This window comes from Lepisosteus oculatus, unplaced genomic scaffold (genome assembly GCF_040954835.1).
Source record: "Lepisosteus oculatus isolate fLepOcu1 unplaced genomic scaffold, fLepOcu1.hap2 HAP2_SCAFFOLD_364, whole genome shotgun sequence".
In the NCBI taxonomy this organism is placed as follows: domain Eukaryota; kingdom Metazoa; phylum Chordata; class Actinopteri; order Semionotiformes; family Lepisosteidae; genus Lepisosteus; species Lepisosteus oculatus.
In genome coordinates this window covers 79,564-97,289 of record NW_027167896.1, presented here as the reverse complement: position 1 = coordinate 97,289, position 17,726 = coordinate 79,564, and the positions used below count along the sequence as shown (strand labels likewise).

The window sequence follows — 17,726 nt, the reverse complement described above, 5'->3', positions numbered from 1 at the left end:
GGTTATCGAGAGCATATTCCGAATACGGCTTTGGCCAGTTGTACTGTGAACTGCGAGGACCGTATCTTATCCTGAACTGGCTGTGCGAATACCGTCCTCTGCTGGCAGAAGGAATAGATTACAACGGCACTGTATTGGCGATTAGTCCTATTGCTAGAATATTGAAACAACAAGGAGTCCGCGGAGTCAAGCAATGCTGAATAAACAAGTACCTGAAATTCAATAGGATTTTGTGTATTGATTACAAATAGGTGTGGAATTCTCATGTACAGTGGTATTCATGGATTCCTTACACAAGCAGCAGTTGTTATGATGCTTTCGTAATCTGAATATAAATCTGTTATCTACTTAAAACTGTAATTATTGAATAGATTAATGTCTTTGAAATGCTTCATTAACTGGGCAGTTTCCATGTTTGGAAATGTTTTTATTTTGATTGCTGATTGCTAGATACTGTATGTTTAATAGGCATGCTGTTAATATTTTCTACAACAGCCAAATAAGACAGTTATGCTGTAGTAAGTTCTATATAAGTTATATAACATAAGTTATATTTTGTTCTGAGGTCAATTTGAATCTCATACTAAATAACTGGTGTCCTTTTATCTGAGAAACACTACCTGATTGATCACCTGATGCCTAGAAATTAGCATGCACAGTAGCCCAGCGTTCAGCATTGCTAGCTCACAGTGCTGAGGCCCTGGGTACACTTCTGGACCTGGGGTGCTATCTGTATGGAGCTTGTATGTTCTCCCCATGTTTGCATGAGTTTGCTTTGGGTGCTCCGGCTTCCTCCCACAGTTCAAAGAACTACTGGTAGGTTAATTGGCTTCTGGGATAATTGGTGAGTGTCTGTGTCTTCCCTGCATTGGACTACCATCCAGTCCCAGGTATCTCCTGCTTATTACTTTCTGAGGCTCTGGCTCCCCCGTGCCCCGCGACCCCCTGACCCCCTGACCCTGAATTGGATGAAGCGGTTAGAAAATGGGTGGTTTCTGTTATGCTCTGGTCATGCTCTGCCATAGCAACAACTTGTAAAAAATGCAGATGCTAGGATTTAACTCAAAGAAGGAGCTCAGATCACTGTGTTGGCATCACTGTACAGGTGTCCGGTGTGTTTTAGAACATGTGCTAAAATCTTATTTACTAACTTCTAGACTTTTTACCCCCCATATCAGTCTGCAGGTGCACAGTGGTCTGTGGACACCCTCCTTGCTCTGTCGTAAAAGAGGAAATAAAAAGCAACTGGTTTTGACTTTAATGCACTGAGACTGTGGAACTCACAGAACTCTCTTGTCAGAAAGGCAGCTTCTAACAGGTTTTAAGTGAAGGCTAAGAACACTTTTCTATTTTATTAAAATAGATTATATATGTTTTGTTTAAATATATGTTATAAATGTTAAAACGACAGCTCGTATAAGCTTGTATTTTTACCTTTCGATCATTTTTATAATTGCTTTGAGTTGCTTTTACCATGATAAACAGTACAAAATATGAGGTGTTGAACATGTCTAAAGTTTTAAAGCGCTTTATGACGTAAAGTGTGATGACAGTCCTTGGCGGTCTATGTAACAATTCTTCTTGAAGTAGGTCATCGGGCCAACAGTATACAACCATTACAGCTCAAGTGCTTTTGTATCTGAACGCTTTTAGGTAAGTTATTTAGCAGCTGCGGTATTAATAATGATTTTAATGGCAAATTCAATTGCAGGTAAAATAAAAATGGCGGATAACTTTCTTTCTAGCTTCGTGAAGCGGTCGCGCTATATTATACATATATACCATAATAAGAAACATAATATGTACAGTAGAATTTTTCACTTTAAGCTGGCATTATCCAGAACCGGGTCAGGGAACGGACCCGGACCGTGCAGTGTGGTCCGTCGGCCTTCTAAAGATGTTTAGGAGATCGAGGCGCCCTTGGATTTGATTAGAAACTTGCATAATTTCTTAACTTGACCCCATTATCTTAAAAAAAACGGCCAGGCCAAGACCAAAGCATGAAGGCTGCGAGGATCGGGGGACTCTCATTTTTGGTCACAGCGTACAGTAGTAGATCAGTAACCTCTGTTTATCGTGATAACCTTTAATTATTTTCCAGTACTTTTTTAAATGATAAAACACATTGTCTCGCCAGTTTTGCTAAAGATACGGTTTTAGTGTTTACGCATAAATTTGTAAGCCGTAGGTTTAAATCTCGTGGTCTTATTTTCTGCATTTTCATTGTAAGGGAAGGCGCTCGTTTGCGATTTACGCGCTGAATATTGTAAGCAGAGGAGCCTTAAGGCACAGCCTCGCCTTAACACCATCGTTTGCATTGTCATTGTCATCCAGAAAAGCAGTCGTAAGAAAATGAATCTGTGGCGGCTCCGAACATTAAAAAAACTATATCTAGACTGCAAATACATCCCAATCTTACTATCAACACGTTTTAAGACCCCTCTCCTTTCCACCGGTATACAAGCTAAGAGAGAAATATTGGAAATCCCATCTGAAGTAGCCCTCGTCTCACCTTCGGAGCTGTGAGCGATGGGGATCATAATTAAAAGGGGTACAGTTACTTTGAAAATGTGTATGTGATACTTAAATTTAAATAAAATAAAAAGATAAATTATATAACACAGACTGCTATCTATGTCCATGTGTTTAAGACGTATGAATCGGTTTTAAAACAGGCACACCCCTTCTCACAAATCCGACTGGAGTCTCAGTCCGTCGTCGCGATGAATTAGGAGCTCAGATGTAGGCTAAGTGATTGCAATTTACTTATTTAAAAGAACCACTTCAAATCAAAAGGGAGACATTTTGTAATGGTAGTTATCGTATTATAGTATACGATAACTGTATACGTAGTATACGTAATTGTAGATATACAGTACATAAAGGGTATGAATAGGTGTGAGCTTTTACTGTATATTTAATATTTTATCTGACCCACTTGTAGAAACCGCCTACTCAGATTTATTTAAGTGGTCTGCCACCATAAAGACAGAAAAATATAATGACACCCTGTTACATTAACTGTAAAATAAACGCCGTAACTGCGGCCATATGAAAATTTGGATAAAGATTATACAAACATCCTAAGGAGCTCTATGACATATGAGCGTCGTAATAATGGTTGGTGACCTGACGTAACAGTGCTCCCTGAATTACGTGATCTGTATATACCCAAATACAGATATATCACATAGGGAGATGCAGTCAAACATTGCATAATGGGTTAATTTTATATAAAAAAACATTTATATCATAGATATAATACAAGCTTTGAAATGAAATAGCACATTTCCAGGTTTCAGTTAAACATTTTTAAAAAAGCTCATGACTTTAAGCATTCTGAACATTGAGAATGTTATTTGGGAAACAAATGTTTATTATAATGTTTATGTTTAGGATCTGTCTCCTACTGAGTCAGCATGCAGCATTCAACACCATTAGGTTTAATATTAAAAAGTTGTGTATTTCCTGAATTGTTTTTTTTTATTCTTTTCTATTAGACCATACTAGACTGTGCAGGATATCATTTATTTGCCATTTTTGCCTTTTCCAGATACCTGGGAAACAAAGCTCATATCTCATTTGCCAATGGAGCCCAGTCCTAAGCCTGGTGCTCTGTCCCCCTCCCCGAAGGACACAGACTCGAATCGACCCGCGCCCTTAAGGCAACAGGATCTGATCTCCACGTACTGCCCGCCTCCCAAGATACAGCTTCTGAAGGACACCTTCCAAGAGAAACTGATGCAGGAAAAGGAGAAAAAAATGATCGCCATGTACAATCGGCGGCAGGAGGCAGCTCTACAGAAGATGAGAAAATGTTTCCAATATGTCAAATACGCTGCGGAGAAGAAGATGGGGAACAGCTATCGCTTCCAAGCCCAACAGGGCCCCGAGAAGAACATTGTGGGGTATGATCGGTCTTACCCCCTGAAGCCTATGGGTAACAGGAAAGTCTCCGGCCCTGGTGAGGTTCGGGCTGTGGACCGCCCGGACGCACAGAGTGATTCCTTGTTTGCCCCCACCCCGCCTCAGGATGGTCATGAGAGGCCCTGCGAGAGGCCGGGCAGGAGGGGCTCAAGAGTACGCAAACCTAAGGACAGGACTGTCCTCCCCATGGTGGCGACCCCTCCAGGGCAATGCCCTTCTCATGCCAATGGGAAGGAGCACTTTCAGTTGCAAGAGGAGCTACGAAAAGTGGCCGAGGCAGAGGCCGCGCTGAAGGAGGAGCATCGCCGGAGGGAGGCCAGCCTGCAGGATGAGATGCGCCGGAAGGAGGCCATGATGAAGGACGAGATTCGCCAGAAGGAGGCCATGATGCAGGCGAAGCTCTTCAGAGCTCAGGAGGAGCTGAGGATGGTTCCGAGAGAGATGGAAGACTCCAGAGAGGTGGCCGGAAGGGAAAATAGAGGCGAGGCAGAGCGAGCTTTGCCCCAGAGGACCATGGGCCAACCACCGCTCTAAGGCCGTGCCTCTTCTGACCTGCAGAATGGAGAAGCAAAAAGCCTTCACTCCAAGGAAAGCCCTTCCTATCAGAGGAGACAACCTTGATTATGGTTCTCCAATGGAAGATGGCGGATGCGCAGAATCGCACTTTCCCTCTGCGCTTTCCCATCAGGAGAGACGTCAAGTGAGCCCTTGCAGCCGTGGGCTAGAAGACGTCCCCTGTGGAAGGAGAAAGTATCTCAAGAAAGCAAGGCTCCCTGAAAGCGACGTGTCAGCGGCACAGGCCGCGCAGGGCCACTTCAGAAATAAGACCACATGTCTGGATGAACAAACTCTGTCAGTGGAAAACAGATATTTGTCCCCTACAAGTCTGATGTGCCCTACCGCTGAGCAATTTCCATATGAGAATAGCCAGAGTGGAAACCCTCAGCTGGTGCCCTGTGAACTGTGTCACGGGAAGTTTGCTGTAGAGAGGCTGGAGAAACACAGCAAGATTTGCAAGAAGCTTCAGAATTCAAAGAGGAAGGTTTTTGACTCTTTCAAGCACAGGGCCAAGGGAACAGAACTGGAGACATACATCCATAAGAAGAAGGTTAAACCGCCAATCGTGGTAAGGGCTATCCTTAAACTCTTTCCAAGCTTCCCTTTTTTTTTCCTAGAGTCAGACTCAGCTTATAAATCAATGTAGACAATAAATAAGTGTTTTATGAAGTACTCTTCTGAAAAACTGCCGCAAAGGCACATTTGCCAGACAGAATAAATGTGTCTTAGTGACTTCTGAATTCTGTTGTAAAAATCTACATATCAAGCAAATAGCACTCACAGGAAACAAAACCATAACTACGTAAATTGTACTCTCTACCCAATGACCTGAAAGGTGGCCCCAGAAAGCTACGTTATTACTGTATTGATATTTTCTTGCCTTGTGAATGGTTTGCGACCAGACTGTGTACGCAGTGCTGGTCTGGACTTTTTCTGGAAGCTGTTTTATTGGTTTCATTTCCTGTTCCCAGCTGAGAAAGAACAACTGGAGGCAGAAGCACGAGGATTTCATTCGGAGCATCAAACAGGCCAGGGAGGTGCAGCAGGTGATCACGCAAGGAGGGAAAGTTGTGAACCTGCCCCAGCCCCCCGCGAATCCAAACCCCGACTACGTGCCCTGCCCTCACTGCGGCCGGCGCTTTGCCCCCAGGCCGGCACAGAGGCACATCCCCAAGTGTCAGCACATCAGGAGCCACCCTCCTCCTCCTCCTCGCAGATGAAAACTGATGTGAAGAAGAGCAAAAGAGTCATGATCTTGGCTCACGTCTCACGTCCTGCTTTTTCTTTTTAGAAACACATTTAGCACAGTTCATCCGTATGATGATGAAAAAAAAATGTTACCTTATTTTAATTAAATGATTTTTTTTTGGTGGACTGGTGTTTGCGTAGCTATGGTTATTTCAGTTTTTCTCTTATCATTCATACACCTTGACCTCCTAAAAATAATTTTTCAACCTGGAACGTACAATTAGCAGGCAATAGAACAGGTCACATTGGTCTTGGAACCATCAAAAAGCAGTATTCACACATTCTCGGCATCAATTTTCCTTAAAAACAACTGAAAAAGCAAGGTAAAGAGTGATTGATTTTTTTAATGAAAGTTATTTGATTTAATTTATTTAATTTTCATAATATTTGAAATATGTTGGGATTAATGTGACTCAATATAATCTGCAGCTCTTACACTCCAGGCACCTGATAAAGTGGAACGCAGTGTCTTTGCCTTACATGGCGCTCAGCTCTTCCTCAATCCCAGCAGAAGCACCAGCAGAAGCAGCAGCCTCCGGGTCCTGCCTCATGCACAGCTTAAAATGCAACACCAAATAATACAACAAACAACAGGGAAAACCATTCACGATCAGACACATCCGTTGATTGCTGGCTATCAGTAAAGGGACATTGCATCATTACATCACAAAATAGACTACATTTCAAGGTTAAAGAATTACCATGTTCTGCGATTCAGAACGAGGCAGCAAAACTTCCTATAATCTGTTGTGGCCCTGTGACATTGTAAAGGAGCAGGCTTGTGAATACATCTCGTTTAATCCAATGGAAATATTGCTCTCAACTTTTTTACGTTTTTGCCAATAAATAATACTACATTGTTAACTCTGCATAAAGAACCTTGGAATGGAACGTTTTTTGCAGTGAAATGTTTGCTGCATAACCTATACCCTTTCTCTCCTACATCACATTGCATTAGTCATTACAGTGATTAGTGAGCAGGAAGGGCTGCATCACATCGCAATTTGTGTGGAACTTGAATGCGAATTTGTTACAACATGGCGTAACTTACAGTCCTTTCACAAAATTCATGATTTTGTGCTCAATTTTGAGTTTGTAAAGTTTTTCTATAATGTCAATGATTTTATTTTGTGACTGAAATTAAATACTTTTGTGTCTGCAAAATTGGGACTGTAGTTCCACCTTAACCTACTAGTACTGTATGTCTTTGGACTGTGGGAAGAAACTGGAGCACCTGGAAGAAATCCACACAAATGAAGGGAGAACATACAATTCCATCCAGACTGCACCCCAGGAATTGAACCCAGGACCCCAGATCTGTGAACCACAGTGCCACCTCATTGCTATAGTCACTATAATTAATGTCAAAACTCATTTGCAAATGAGCAGCCTGGGATCCAAAAGGATCAAGACAAGGATCCAAACAAAGCACTATCCCAAAGCTTGGCTTTGTACCGTATATAATACAGGGCTTGATGCAGAAGGCAGATAATCAAAGTCCATGCAATAATTGCTAAGGGAAAGTGACTTTGTGTTCTTGGAGGGAAGTCACTCAACACGGAGCTGTGTTAGTGAAATGATTGTTCTGATGTACGGCTGATGTCCAAACACTGAAAACATGATTGTGTATGCAATCGCACTCCTGAGCTCCATTGGGTATGGTTAAAATAACTTTTTATAGTTCATCACATTCAAAGTGTGTGTACGTGATGAAAGTGTAACACGCATTTGGAGGAGTTATTCAGGATTTTCTTTCATTCAACTATTTCAAGACCCATTATTTTCAGATGTTGTAGTATACGTGAATAATGAAAGGCCTTCATATTACACAATGAAGGAATGACTTCGCAGGTGTGAAGAATGAAAGATTAATTCAGCTCACTTTGGGGAGTTTCACAATGGCCCTCCTTATAGAAATGTGGGTTTGATTAAAGGAGTGAAGAAAAAGCACTGAATAATATTTGCTTCTGTAAACGTAATCATCTCAAAATATGGTTGAAGAAATTGAAGAAGGTTAAACATAATCCAAAACGTATAAGGTCAATTTAAGTACAACCAGAATTCTAGTGTTTATGCAATGCATCTGTGGGTTGATATGAAATATGGCCGTACTTAAACTAAACGAGGTTATCGAGAGCATATTCCGAATACGGCTTTGGCCAGTTGTACTGTGAACTGCGAGGACCGTATCTTATCCTGAACTGGCTGTGCGAATACCGTCCTCTGCTGGCAGAAGGAATAGATTACAACGGCACTGTATTGGCGATTAGTCCTATTGCTAGAATATTGAAACAACAAGGAGTCCGCGGAGTCAAGCAATGCTGAATAAACAAGTACCTGAAATTCAATAGGATTTTGTGTATTGATTACAAATAGGTGTGGAATTCTCATGTACAGTGGTATTCATGGATTCCTTACACAAGCAGCAGTTGTTATGATGCTTTCGTAATCTGAATATAAATCTGTTATCTACTTAAAACTGTAATTATTGAATAGATTAATGTCTTTGAAATGCTTCATTAACTGGGCAGTTTCCATGTTTGGAAATGTTTTTATTTTGATTGCTGATTGCTAGATACTGTATGTTTAATAGGCATGCTGTTAATATTTTCTACAAGAGCCAAATAAGACAGTTATGCTGTAGTAAGTTCTATGTAAGTTATATAACATAAGTTATATTTTGTTCTGAGGTCAATTTGAATCTCATACTAAATAACTGGTGTCCTTTTATCTGAGAAACACTACCTGATTGATCACCTGATGCCTAGAAATTAGCATGCACAGTAGCCCAGCGTTTAGCATTGCTAGCTCACAGTGCTGAGGCCCTGGGTACACTTCTGGACCTGGGGTGCTATCTGTATGGAGCTTGTATGTTCTCCCCATGTTTGCATGAGTTTGCTTTGGGTGCTCCGGCTTCCTCCCACAGTTCAAAGAACTACTGGTAGGTTAATTGGCTTCTGGGATAATTGGTGAGTGTCTGTGTCTTCCCTGCATTGGACTACCATCCAGTCCCAGGTATCTCCTGCTTATTACTTTCTGAGGCTCTGGCTCCCCCGTGCCCCGCGACCCCCTGACCCCCTGACCCTGAATTGGATGAAGCGGTTAGAAAATGGGTGGTTTCTGTTATGCTCTGGTCATGCTCTGCCATAGCAACAACTTGTAAAAAATGCAGATGCTAGGATTTAACTCAAAGAAGGAGCTCAGAGCACTGTGTTGGCATCACTGTACAGGTGTCCGGTTTGTTTTAGAACATGTGCTAAAATCTTATTTACTAACTTCTAGACTTTTTACCCCCCATATCAGTCTGCAGGTGCACAGTGGTCTGTGGACACCCTCCTTGCTCTGTCGTAAAAGAGGAAATAAAAAGCAACTGGTTTTGACTTTAATGCACTGAGACTGTGGAACTCACAGAACTCTCTTGTCAGAAAGGCAGCTTCTAACAGCTTTTAAGTGAAGACTAAGAACACTTTTCTATTTTATTAAAATAGATTATATATGTTTTGTTTAAATATATGTTATAAATGTTAAAACGACAGCTCGTATAAGCTTGTATTTTTACCTTTCGATCATTTTTATAATTGCTTTGAGTTGCTTTTACCATGATAAACAGTACAAAATATGAGGTGTTGAACTTGTCTAAAGTTTTAAAGCGCTTTATGACGTAAAGTGTGATGACAGTCCTTGGCGGTCTATGTAACAATTCTTCTTGAAGTAGGTCATCGGGCCAACAGTATACAAACATTACAGCTCGAGTGCTTTTGTATCTGAACGCTTTTAGGTAAGTAATTTAGCAGCTGCGGTATTAATCGTGATTTTAATGGCAAATTCAATTGCAGGTAAAATAAAAATGGCGGATAACTTTCTTTCTAGCTTCGTGAAGCGGTCGCGCCACATTATACATATATACCATAATAAGAAACATAATATGTACAGTAGAATTTTTCACTTTAAGCTGGCATTATCCAGAACCGGGTCAGGGCCCGGACCCGGACCGTGCAGTGTGGTCCGCCGGCCTTCTAAAGATGTTTAGGAGATCGAGGCGCCCTTGGATTTGATTAGAAACTTGCATAATTTCTTAACTTGACCCCATTATCTTAAAAAAAACGGCCAGGCCAAGACCAAAGCATGAAGGCTGCGAGGATCGGGGGACTCTCATTTTTGGTCACAGCGTACAGTAGTAGATCAGTAACCTCTGTTTATCGTGATAACCTTTAATTATTTTCCAGTACTTTTTTAAATGATAAAACACATTGTCTCGCCAGTTTTGCTAAAGATACGGTTTTAGTGTTTACGCATAAATTTGTAAGCCGTAGGTTTAAATCTCGTGGTCTTATTTTCTGCATTTTCATCGTAAGGGAAGGCGCTCGTTTGCGATTTACGCGCTGAATATTGTAAGCAGAGGAGCCTTAAGGCACAGCCTCGCCTTAACACCATCGTTTGCATTGTCATTGTCATCCAGAAAAGCAGTCGTAAGAAAATGAATCTGTGGCGGCTCCGAACATTAAAAAAACTATATCTAGACTGCAAATACATCCCAATCTTACTATCAACACGTTTTAAGACCCCTCTCCTTTCCACCGGTATACAAGCTAAGAGAGAAATATTGGAAATCCCATCTGAAGTAGCCCTCGTCTCACCTTCGGAGCTGTGAGCGATGGGGATCATAATTAAAAGGGGTACAGTTACTTTGAAAATGTGTATGTGATACTTAAATTTAAATAAAATAAAAAGATAAATTATATAACACAGACTGCTATCTATGTCCATGTGTTTAAGACGTATGAATCGGTTTTAAAACAGGCACACCCCTTCTCACAAATCCGACTGGAGTCTCAGTCCGTCGTCGCGATGAATTAGGAGCTCAGATGTAGGCTAAGTGATTGCAATTTACTTATTTAAAAGAACCACTTCAAATCAAAAGGGAGACATTTTGTAATGGTAGTTATCGTATTATAGTATACGATAACTGTATACGTAGTATACGTAATTGTAGATATACAGTACATAAAGGGTATGAATAGGTGTGAGCTTTTACTGTATATTTAATATTTTATCTGACCCACTTGTAGAAACCGCCTACTCAGATTTATTTAAGTGGTCTGCCACCATAAAGACAGAAAAATATAATGACACCCTGTTACATTAACTGTAAAATAAACGCCGTAACTGCGGCCATATGAAAATTTGGATAAAGATTATACAAACATCCTAAGGAGCTCTATGACATATGAGCGTCGTAATAATGGTTGGTGACCTGACGTAACAGTGCTCCCTGAATTACGTGATCTGTATATACCCAAATACAGATATATCACATAGGGAGATGCAGTCAAACATTGCATTGCTATCGTCGTGGTGAACTATTTCTCCGCTGTTTAAAACTTGTTTGGTAAGTGTCATCAAATATGCTTGTCAATTTGTAGCGAAATCGATATACTGTATCATAATCCTTCATCTATCTATAATGTAGTGAAACGGCTAATTAATATTGATAAATTCCCTTATTCACAGTGACTTTTGCTCAAACCCCTGTTGCATAATGGGTTAATTTTATATAAAAAAACATTTATATCATAGATATAATACAAGCTTTGAAATGAAATAGCACATTTCCAGGTTTCAGTTAAACATTTTTAAAAAAGCTCATGACTTTAAGCATTCTGAACATTGAGAATGTTATTTGGGAAACAAATGTTTATTATAATGTTTATGTTTAGGATCTGTCTCCTACTGAGTCAGCATGCAGCATTCAACACCATTAGGTTTAATATTAAAAAGTTGTGTATTTCCTGAATTGTTTTTTTTTATTCTTTTCTATTAGACCATACTAGACTGTGCAGGATATCATTTATTTGCCATTTTTGCCTTTTCCAGATACCTGGGAAACAAAGCTCATATCTCATTTGCCAATGGAGCCCAGTCCTAAGCCTGGTGCTCTGTCCCCCTCCCCGAAGGACACAGACTCGAATCGACCCGCGCCCTTAAGGCAACAGGATCTGATCTCCACGTACTGCCCGCCTCCCAAGATACAGCTTCTGAAGGACACCTTCCAAGAGAAACTGATGCAGGAAAAGGAGAAAAAAATGATCGCCATGTACAATCGGCGGCAGGAGGCAGCTCTACAGAAGATGAGAAAATGTTTCCAATATGTCAAATACGCTGCGGAGAAGAAGATGGGAAACAGCTATCGCTTCCAAGCCCAACAGGGCCCCGAGAAGAACATTGTGGGGTATGATCGGTCTTACCCCCTGAAGCCTATGGGTAACAGGAAAGTCTCCGGCCCTGGTGAGGTTCGGGCTGTGGACCGCCCGGACGCACAGAGTGATTCCTTGTTTGCCCCCACCCCGCCTCAGGATGGTCATGAGAGGCCCTGCGAGAGGCCGGGCAGGAGGGGCTCAAGAGTACGCAAACCTAAGGACAGGACTGTCCTCCCCATGGTGGCGACCCCTCCAGGGCAATGCCCTTCTCATGCCAATGGGAAGGAGCACTTTCAGTTGCAAGAGGAGCTACGAAAAGTGGCCGAGGCAGAGGCCGCGCTGAAGGAGGAGCATCGCCGGAGGGAGGCCAGCCTGCAGGATGAGATGCGCCGGAAGGAGGCCATGATGAAGGACGAGATTCGCCAGAAGGAGGCCATGATGCAGGCGAAGCTCTTCAGAGCTCAGGAGGAGCTGAGGATGGTTCCGAGAGAGATGGAAGACTCCAGAGAGGTGGCCGGAAGGGAAAATAGAGGTGAGGCAGAGCGAGCTTTGCCCCAGAGGACCATGGGCCAACCACCGCTCTAAGGCCGTGCCTCTTCTGACCTGCAGAATGGAGAAGCAAAAAGCCTTCACTCCAAGGAAAGCCCTTCCTATCAGAGGAGACAACCTTGATTATGGTTCTCCAATGGAAGATGGCGGATGCGCAGAATCGCACTTTCCCTCTGCGCTTTCCCATCAGGAGAGACGTCAAGTGAGCCCTTGCAGCCGTGGGCTAGAAGACGTCCCCTGTGGAAGGAGAAAGTATCTTAAGAAAGCAAGGCTCCCTGAAAGCGACGTGTCAGCGGCACAGGCCGCGCAGGGCCACTTCAGAAATAAGACCACATGTCTGGATGAACAAACTCTGTCAGTGGAAAACAGATATTTGTCCCCTACAAGTCTGATGTGCCCTACCGCTGAGCAATTTCCATATGAGAATAGCCAGAGTGGAAACCCTCAGCTGGTGCCCTGTGAACTGTGTCACGGGAAGTTTGCTGTAGAGAGGCTGGAGAAACACAGCAAGATCTGCAAGAAGCTTCAGAATTCAAAGAGGAAGGTTTTTGACTCTTTCAAGCACAGGGCCAAGGGAACAGAACTGGAGACATACATCCATAAGAAGAAGGTTAAACCGCCAATCGTGGTAAGGGCTATCCTTAAACTCTTTCCAAGCTTCCCTTTTTTTCTCCTAGAGTCAGACTCAGCTTATAAATCAAAGTAAACAATAAATAAGTGTTTTATGAAGTACTCTTCTGAAAAACTGCCGCAAAAGCACATTTGCCAGACAGAATGAATGTGTCTTAGTGACTTCTGAATTCTGTTGTAAAAATCTACATATCAAGCAAATAGCACTCACAGGAAACAAAACCATAACTACGTAAATTGTACTCTCTACCCAATGACCTGAAAGGTAGCCCCAGAAAGCTACGTTATTACTGTATTGATATTTTCTTGACTTGTGAATGGTTTGCGACCAGACTGTGTACGCAGTGCTAGTCTGGACTTTTTCTGGAAGCTGTTTTATTGGTTTCATTTCCTGTTCCCAGCTGAGAAAGAACAACTGGAGGCAGAAGCACGAGGATTTCATTCGGAGCATCAAACAGGCCAGGGAGGTGCAGCAGGTGATCACGCAAGGAGGGAAAGTTGTGAACCTGCCCCAGCCCCCCGCGAATCCAAACCCCGACTACGTGCTCTGCCCTCACTGCGGCCGGCGCTTTGCCCCCAGGCCGGCACAGAGGCACTTCCCCAAGTGTCAGCACATCAGGAGCCGCCCTCCTCCTCCTCCTCGCAGATGAAAACTGATGTGAAGAAGAGCAAAAGAGTCATGATCTTGGCTCACGACTCACGTCCTGCTTTTTCTTTTTAGAAACACATTTAGCACAGTTCATCCGTATGATGATGAAAAAAAAATGTTACCTTATTTTAATTAAATGATTTTTTTTTGGTGGACTGGTGTTTGCGTAGCTATGGTTATTTCAGTTTTTCTCTTATCATTCATACACCTTGACCTCCTAAAAATAATTTTTCAACCTGGAACGTACAATTAGCAGGCAATAGAACAGGTCACATTGGTCTTGGAACCATCAAAAAGCAGTATTCACACATTCTCGGCATCAATTTTCCTTAAAAACAACTGAAAAAGCAAGGTAAAGAGTGATTGATTTTTTTAATGAAAGTTATTTGATTTAATTTATTTAATTTTCATAATATTTGAAATATGTTGGGATTAATGTGACTCAATATTATCTGCAGCTCTTACACTCCAGGCACCTGATAAAGTGGAACGCAGTGTCTTTGCCTTACATGGCGCTCAGCTCTTCCTCAATCCCAGCAGAAGCAGCAGCCTCCGGGTCCTGCCTCATGCACAGCTTAAAATGCAACACCAAGTAATACAACAAACAACAGGGAAAACCATTCACGATCAGACACATCCGTTGATTGCTGGCTCTCAGTAAAGGGACATTGCATCATTACATCACAAAATAGACTACATTTCAAGGTTAAAGAATTACCATGTTCTGCGATTCAGAACGAGGCAGCAAAACTTCCTGTAATCTGATGTGGCCCTGTGACATTGTAAAGGAGCAGGCTTGTGAATACATCTCGTTTAATCCAATGGAAATATAACTCTCAACTTTTTTACGTTTTTGCCAATAAATAATACTACATTGTTAACTCTGCATAAAGAACCTTGGAATGGAACGTTTTTTGCAGTGAAATGTTTGCTGCATAACCTATACCCTTTCTCTCCTACATCACATTGCATTAGTCATTACAGTGATTAGTGAGCAGGAAGGGCTGCATCACATTGCAATTTGTGTGGAACTTGAATGCGAATTTGTTACAACATGGCGTAACTTACAGTCCTTTCACAAAATTCATGATTTTGTGCTCAATTTTGAGTTTGTAAAGTTTTTCTATAATGTCAATGATTTTATTTTGTGACTGAAATTAAATACTTTTGTGTCTGCAAAATTGGGACTGTAGTTCCACCTTAACCTACTAGTACTGTATGTCTTTGGACTGTGGGAAGAAACTGGAGCACCTGGAAGAAATCCACACAAATGAAGGGAGAACATACAATTCCATCCAGACTGCACCCCAGGAATTAAACCCAGGACCCCAGCTCTGTGAACCACAGTGCCACCTCATTGCTATAGTCACTATAATTAATGTCAAAACTCATTTGCAAATGAGCAGCCTGGGATCCAAAAGGATCAAGACAAGGATCCAAACAAAGCACTATCCCAAAGCTTGGCTTTGTACAGTATATCATACAGGGCTTGATGCAGAAGGCAGATAATCTAAGTCCATGCAATAATTGCTAAGGGAAAGTGACTTTGTGTTTTTGGAGGGAAGTCACTCAACATGGAGCTGTGTTAGTGAAATGATTGTTCTGATGTACGGCTGATGTCCAAACACTGAAAACATGATTGTATATGCAATCGCACTCCCGAGCTCCATTGGGTATGGTTAAAATAACTTTTTATAGTTCATCACATTCAAAGTGTGTGTACCTGATGAAAGTGTAACACGCATTTGGAGGAGTTATTCAGGATTTTCTTTCATTCAACTATTTCAAGACCCATTATTTTCAGATGTTGTAGTATACGTGAATAATGAAAGGCCTTCATATTACACAATGAAGGAATGACTTCGCAGGTGTGAAGAATAAAAGATTAATTCAGCTCACTTTGGGGAGTTTCACAATGGCCCTCCTTAAAGAAATGTGGGTTTGATTAAAGGAGTGAAGAAAAAGCACTGAATAATATTTGCTTCTGTAAACGTAATCATCTCAAAATATGGTTAAAGAAATTGAAGAAGGTTAAACATAATCCAAAACGTATAAGGTCAATTTAAATACACCCAGAATTCTAGTGTTTATGCAATGCATCTGTGGGTTGATATGAAATACGGCCGTTCTTAAACTAAACGAGGTTATCGAGAGCATATTCCGAGTACGGCTGTGGCCAGTTGTACGGTGAACTGAGAGGACCGTATCTTATCCTGAACTGACTGTGCAAATACCGTCCTCTGCTGGCAGAAGGAATAGATTACAACGGCACTGTATTGGCGATTAGTCCTATTGCTAGAATATTGAAACAACAAGGAGTCCGCGGAGTCAAGCAATGCAGAATAAACAAGTACCTGAAATTCAATAGGATTTTGTGTATTGATTACAAATAGGTGTGAATTTCTCATGTACAGTGGTATTCATGGATTCCTTACACAAGCAGCCGTTGTTATGATACTTTCGTAATCTGAATATAAATCTGTTATCTACTTGAAACTGTAATTATTGAATAGATTAATGTCTTTGAAATGCTTCATTAACTGGGCAGTTTCCATGTTTGGAAATGTTTTTATTTTGATTGCTGATTGCTAGGTACTGTATGTTTAATAGGCATGCTGTTAATATTTTCTACAAATAAGACAGTTATGCTGTAGTAAGTTCTATATAAGTTATATAACATAAGTTATATTTTGTTCTGAGGTCAATTTGAATCTCATACTAAATTACTGGTGTCCTTTTATCTGAGAAACACTACCTGATTGATCACCTGATGCCTAGAAATTAGCATGCACAGTAGCCCAGTGTTTAGCATTGCTAGCTCACAGTGCTGAGGCCCTGGGTACACTTCTGGACCTGGGGTGCTATCTGTATGGAGCTTGTATGTTCTCCCCATGTCTGCATGAGTTTGCTTTGGGTGCTCCGGCTTCCTCCCACACTTCAAAGAACTACTGGTAGGTTAATTGGCTTCTGGGATAATTGGTGAGTGTCTGTGTCTTCCCTGCATTGGACTACCATCCAGTCCCAGGTATCTCCTGCTTATTACTTTCTGAGGCTCTGGCTCCCCCGTGACCCCCCGACCCCCTGACCACCTGACCCTGAATTGGATGAAGCGGTTAGAAAATGGGTGGTTTCTGTTATGCTCTGGTCATGCTCTGCCATAGCAACAACTTGTAAAAAATGCAGATGCTAGGATTTAACTCAAAGAAGGAGCTCAGATCACTGTGTTGGCATCGCTGTACAGGTGTCCGGTTTGTTTTAGAACATGTGCTAAAATCTTATTTACTAACTTCTAGACTTTTTACCCCCCATATCAGCCTGCAGGTGCACAGTGGTCTGTGGACACCCTCCTTGCTCTGTCGTAAAACAGGAAATAAAAAGCAACTGGTTTTGACTTTAATGCACTGAGACTGTGGAACTCACAGAACTCTCTTGTCAGAAAGGCAGCTTCTAACAGCTTTTAAGTGAAGACTAAGAACACTTTTCTATTTTATTAAAATAGATTATATATGTTTTGTTTAAATATATGTTATAAATGTTAAAACGACAGCTCGTATAAGCTTGTATTTTTACCTTTCGATCATTTTTAGAATTGCTTTGAGTTGCTTTTACCATGATAAACAGTACAAAATATGAGGTGTTGAACTTGTCTAAAGTTTTAAAGCGCTTTATGACGTAAAGTGTGATGACAGTCCTTGGCGGTCTATGTAACAATTCTTCTTGAAGTAGGTCATCGGGCCAACAGTATACAAACATTACAGCTCAAGTGCTTTTGTATCTGAACGCTTTTAGGTAAGTAATTTAGCAGCTGCGGTATTAATCGTGATTTTAATGGCAAATTCAATTGCAGGTAAAATAAAAATGGCGGATAACTTTCTTTCTAGCTTCGTGAAGCGGTCGCGCCACATTATACATATATACCATAATAAGAAACATAATATGTACAGTAGAATTTTTCACTTTAAGCTGGC

General features: G+C 41.4%; 1 protein-coding gene across 1 annotated transcript; it reads left to right on the top strand.

Moving 5' to 3' along the window:
* Nucleotides 1–4,766: 4,766 nt before the first annotated feature.
* LOC138227416 (zinc finger C2HC domain-containing protein 1C-like) lies at nt 4,767–5,750 on the top strand. The gene is made up of 2 exons (XM_069186289.1): nt 4,767–5,053; nt 5,457–5,750. Exons 1-2 carry the CDS (start codon nt 4,817–4,819, stop codon nt 5,703–5,705), a joined length of 486 nt encoding a protein of 161 aa, XP_069042390.1. The 5' UTR covers nt 4,767–4,816; the 3' UTR covers nt 5,706–5,750.
* The last annotated feature ends 11,976 nt before the right edge of the window (nt 5,751–17,726 follow it).